Source organism: Durio zibethinus, chromosome 4 (assembly GCF_047325235.1).
Source record: "Durio zibethinus cultivar Kanyao isolate XHJ-2024 chromosome 4, ASM4732523v1, whole genome shotgun sequence".
NCBI classification, from domain to species: domain Eukaryota; kingdom Viridiplantae; phylum Streptophyta; class Magnoliopsida; order Malvales; family Malvaceae; genus Durio; species Durio zibethinus.
This window is the reverse complement of record NC_143165.1, coordinates 3,364,086-3,369,229: the sequence shown is the minus strand read 5'-3', so window position 1 is coordinate 3,369,229 and position 5,144 is coordinate 3,364,086. Positions and strand designations below refer to the sequence as shown.

The 5,144-nt window shown below is 34.2% G+C and overlaps 1 protein-coding gene across 2 annotated transcripts; it reads left to right on the top strand.

Moving 5' to 3' along the window:
* Positions 1-200: 200 nt before the first annotated feature.
* On the top strand, positions 201-3,623 carry LOC111288446 (NAC domain-containing protein 54-like). Of its 2 annotated transcripts, none has more exons than XM_089759131.1 (4): positions 201-573; positions 671-951; positions 1,625-1,957; positions 3,141-3,623. In XM_089759131.1, the coding sequence occupies exons 1-4, from the start codon at positions 276-278 to the stop codon at positions 3,330-3,332; spliced, it is 1,104 nt and encodes a 367-aa protein (XP_089615257.1). In that variant the 5' UTR covers positions 201-275; the 3' UTR covers positions 3,333-3,623. The 2 variants fall into 2 exon arrangements, with proteins under 2 accessions (XP_089615257.1, XP_022735073.2); XM_022879338.2 differs by having other exon boundaries at positions 224-573; positions 3,132-3,623.
* The last annotated feature ends 1,521 nt before the right edge of the window (positions 3,624-5,144 follow it).

Here is a 5,144-nt window from a genome sequence, read left to right as displayed (position 1 = left end):
GTATGGACGGCTTAGTGGCCTACCTCACCTTTTTGAGAGGAGCTCTGGTTTTTGTTAGTTTATGAGCAGACAAAAGCAGTGAAGCTTCTTATCCTCCCAATGGATTTTCACACAAATCGTTACACAGAATCTGCAAAAGCCAGTTTCTTTATTCATCATGATCATAAATATATCATATTCCCTCTGCTTTAAATCACCAATCATTCTCATCATAAATATATCATATTCTCTCTGCTTTAAATCACCAATCATTCTCATAAAAACAATGTCTACATATGCAAACAGTGGTAGATTCAAATGAAGAAGTAGGACGGCTATTTTGTGTTTTGTCAAATTCAAAGCTGCCCATTTTCATTTTCTTTTGCCCTCTCTTCTGTATCTCTCATCCCTCTGTCAGAACAGTACTGTCATGGGCCATGGCTCCCATGAGTCTCCCTCCAGGATTCAGGTTTCATCCAACTGATGAAGAGCTTGTTGCTTACTATCTGGATAGGAAAATCACTGGTCACACAATTGAGCTTGAAATTATCCCTGAGGTTGATCTCTACAAATGCGAGCCATGGGATTTACCAGGTAATATTATTCTTTCCTTTTTTTATTCTTCTGTTGTTGGACTCTTCATTGGCATTGATACTCTGAAGAACTTGAAATAATCCAATGGTTGTAACAGATAAATCATTTTTACCAAGCAAAGATATGGAGTGGTATTTCTATAGCCCAAGGGATAAGAAGTACCCGAATGGTTCAAGGACGAACAGGGCAACACGTGGCGGACACTGGAAAGCCACCGGAAAGGACAGGGCAATACTGTCTCAGAAGAGGGCGGTTGGCTTGAAGAAGACATTGGTTTATTACAGAGGTAGGGCTCCTCGTGGTATAAGAACTAACTGGGTAATGCATGAGTATCGCCTGGTAGACTCAGTTTCTGCCACTGCTCCATCAAGTTTAAAGGTAGAAATTAATCCTCTTTGCACAACTTTAATATCTGAATATGCAATTTCCATTTGGATATTGGAATTCAGTCTAAGCGATATGAACTTAATTCCAAAAAACTCAAGTGAGATCTACACTTCTTAACCTGTCAACTTTTGTTTGAACGTCCATTTTCCAAAAACAAAAACACTCCCAAGCAATATCATTTAGAGGTAAATGGTAAAAATATATGGTGTATTCCATATAAAATCATTTACAGATGCTCCTGTCCTTTGTATCAAAATGATTAGGAGAAAACTTTTTGGTTCTAATCTTTCACATATATTTGCGATTCGTATATTTATATTATTTTTATAAAATATCAAATACGTAAACACAAAAATTTATTACATTACATTCGCATTGACACTTTTTTTTTAAGTCGTATATAATTTTGATTAAAATTTTTAACTTATTGCTTTCTTATTATTTGTATGTTATGTGATCGTGTTGTGTTTAAAATTATTAACTCTATTACTACACTTTATAGGTTTACTAGCTAATGTAACGATCTTTCTTTCTTTTAATTTATTCCTGCTTCTTTTTACCTCTTTGTAATATTCTGTTAAACACTTTGCATGACACTATTTTTCTACTTAAGTAAATTAAATTGATCGAAGAAATGATTGATACTAGTAATTATGCAAAACAGGACTCTTATGCTTTATGTCGCATCTTTAAGAAAAACATACAAATTCCTAAAACCAAAGAAGAGAATAATAATGTAGAGAAAGAAGTAGGTCGGGTATCAGATGAACAATTCTCTGGTGACAATGCAAGTGGAACTGAAATTTCAAGAGGGAGAGAAATTGAAGTTGAAGTTGAAGATGAGAATGTCAATACTTCCTCTTCGGATGTCACTCAAGGAACACCCAATGAAACTGGCATGCGAGACCATTATCAACCTCCATTTACCTCAGATGAATCCAACAGTTCAGCTAATTTATGTTCTCCTGCTGTGGATTTCTCCGCGAACCTAATTCAGGTACGAAAATGGATTTTTAGTGACTCCATTTTTTAATAACTGAAAACTCGTTACGAAATATTATTATATTTACAACAACTTGATTAATTGAATTTTTTAATATTTTATATCAAAATATAATTGACAAGAATTTCAACAAGGATTTCTCCATAACCGTGTTACCAAAAAAAAATAAAAATTACCGGTGGTTGAAGTTGACGTAAGATTAAAAAAATCATAAGCCATGATATGCATGCATTAGGGCATTGCAATGGGCCATCCAATGATTCTTATAATAATAAATCTGCTTTAGACGTCTTTTTATCTTCATGACATGATTATCTCTTTTGCCAACACTGGATTTTTACAGCAATATTCTGCTTTATTGCCTGCTTTATCACCAAAGGCTTCAAAGTCACTCAAGTCTTCATCCAACACCTAGGTTGCATTCACACAAACACATGAAAGGACAATAAGCTGATCTGTTTGCGTTGGAATTGGCCCACCAAACAACCACTTTGAGTTGGCTTTTGATCTTAAAGTAACAAAAGTTGGAAGCAACGAAACTCACTCTCTTTTCCTAAAGCTCAACCCCCAATGATCTCTTGGACCGACTCAGATCCATGGCTTTTTTCACCATCTTCCATAACTTCTTTTGACTGACTCAAACATCTTTCTCCCCCATTTTCAACACAGCTAATTTTTCAACATCTCCAATGTGACATATTTCTCTTTCTTCTCATTGTAGTCAGAATTTGCACAAATTTTCTATTCAGAAACCCCTTCGCTTTTTTTTTTTTTCTTTTCTTTTCATATAACCATCTACTTTGGACGCTTCAAACTCATTTCAATTTGGATTTAAATAATTTCTGAAATACTCAACATTTACTCTTTCCTACCTAATTCATTAGCAAAGTTACATAATGAGATAAAGTAATCCTTCAAGCTCCTTCGCTTAATTTATCCCCTTAATAATCTAGTATATCTAATATCTAGTATTTAGTATCCAAAAACTTGGAGTTCAAATTTGGATACCTGTAAAATATTTTTTTTATCTTCAAACTGTGATTTCTTTTGTAAAATAAATCTAAAAAATGGCCTTAATTTCAACAAAAATGCCCATGTTTTTGTTGTTAATCATTGCAATTTGTTTGATGAATAAAATCTCATTTCACATGTGTGTTGATGAATGAAGGAAATGCAGATGCCAGGCTACACAAATCTTCATTTTCAGGTTCCATATCCACCATTAGAGCTAGAAGACTTCCCACAGATAAATATATCAGAGACAAAGCCGTCCGAGGCAGATATTATCGACGAATGCATGATGTATGACAAGTACAGGGACTACATGAACGGATCGTTAGAAGATATTTTCTCTCTTTGTTCCTCTTAGTACAAGTCCATGCCCCTCTCCATGCAAGATTGAACACACTAACAAACATAAACAACATTATACTTACTTCTCTTTACTTATATTGTAATACCACATTTTTTTTTTCATTTTTAACATAAAGGTAGAAGGTTGTGTTCAGGCAAATAACCAAATATAGAGGATTATTTTGCCAAGCAATAGATGATGATAAGGTACATATTGCTTTCTTTTGGTAATTATTTCATATCGTGGTTGAAAAGTTCTGGCACAATTTTGAAAGGGAAATGGATAAGTCAGTTTATTTCTTATCAATTAACATTGTATCATCTTCACATATACTAGAGAAACACCCGCGCTATGCTGTGGGACAGTCCACTTTGTTAAAATAACTAAATCTTATATAATAAAAGCATGATAAAAATATAATATAAAAATATTTCATAAGGTTAGAAATTAAATTATAGTTGCTTAAATTTCATAATACAAAAAGACCAAAAGGTAGCTAAAACAGAAGCTATAAGCCATCATAGAAAAACAAGAGGTTAACGGTTAGAAAGTAACATGATAATTTACGCGAAAATCTAAACAGGGTAGTCCAAGTTCAACTTATCTAATTACAATTAATAATCACATAGAATGTTAGTTAAGAGCTAGCTATACTCTAAACACAATGGTGTGAAACATAATGTGGGAATTGTCAACGAATTAAGAGTTAACTATACTCTAAACATAAGATTGCAGTACAAGGCTTAAGTTTTAGAGAGTAGCGATCTGGAAAATGAGGCAAACTAAACAATAATCTTTGAAGGGTCACTATCATATACAAAATATATAATAGTGCAGCTCCATCACAAATCCCTTCAAGAACTGTGTATTAAAGTGCTGCTCCATCACAAATCCCTTCCAGAACTGTGTATTAAAGTGCAGCTCTATGGCACATGCATATTTTATTGTAGTAGACCTTTGCCTTTGTCTATGGCATTACAACAAAATAGGCATAGAACTGAAAGACATTTGTTATTAAAAGTTTCATGTAACGTTCATACCTGCTCTTCTTCTTCTTCCTTTTTTTTTTTTTTTTTGCTGCAGATTCTTTAGGCACAAAAGTGTAAGGTTTGTTTTGTTGAGTCAGAGCCTTTGGAGTTAGCAGCACACCAGGAATGAGCAACAGCTGTTCAAGATGATTGGATTGTTCTTCATTTTTGGGTCATCCATTGGGTTTTTTTTAGTGCGTGGGTTACATTTGGTTTCTATTTCTGAAGGTGGATGTGAAGTATTAACAATTTGCAATTTTTGAAGCTGGTTTTGTTGCCCTCCAAAGGGTGACCCCATAGCATTTGTTGAGTTTTGAGCTAGGAGAATGCTTGAGTTGTTGGGAACGTCAACTGAGTAGGTTGCATTAATGGAAAAATGAGGGATTCATGTTTCAATGAACTGTTTTGCGATGGCCGCTTAAAAGTTTTTTTTTTTTTTTTTTCATTTTGTGCTTGCTCCAGTAGGCATGGGACAATCATGGGATCCAGAATTGTAAGTGCAGTGAGGCAACTTTTTCAGGATCTCCAAAGAACATGAACTACATTATGCCTGTAGAGTCTTCGACTGTGATAGGCATTTCGCAGCTGTATTTCACAAAAAATAGTTTTACTATGCGCATATATTATGTTACAAAATTTTTAGGCAAATAATGTTTAAACCCACCTTAATGCAGCGATTTTATCAATGTGGTCTAGACACCAGAACTTTTGTTCGCATGGTATGAGTGTTTTGTTGCATTGGTTGCAAGAATTATAGAACCATCCTTGCAAGACATCAATATGATCCTAGTTTCACATT

Excerpts from the sequence above, each read along its gene's own strand:
- LOC111288446 (XM_022879338.2), top strand. The coding sequence starts at position 276 with ATGCAAACAGTGGTAGATTCAAATGAAGAAGTAGGACGGCTATTTTGT. Across the intron at positions 952-1,624 it reads CTGCTCCATCAAGTTTAAAG|GACTCTTATGCTTTATGTCG; the intron begins GTAGAAATTAAT and ends TATGCAAAACAG. Across the intron at positions 1,958-3,131 it reads TCTCCGCGAACCTAATTCAG|GAAATGCAGATGCCAGGCTA; the intron begins GTACGAAAATGG and ends TGATGAATGAAG.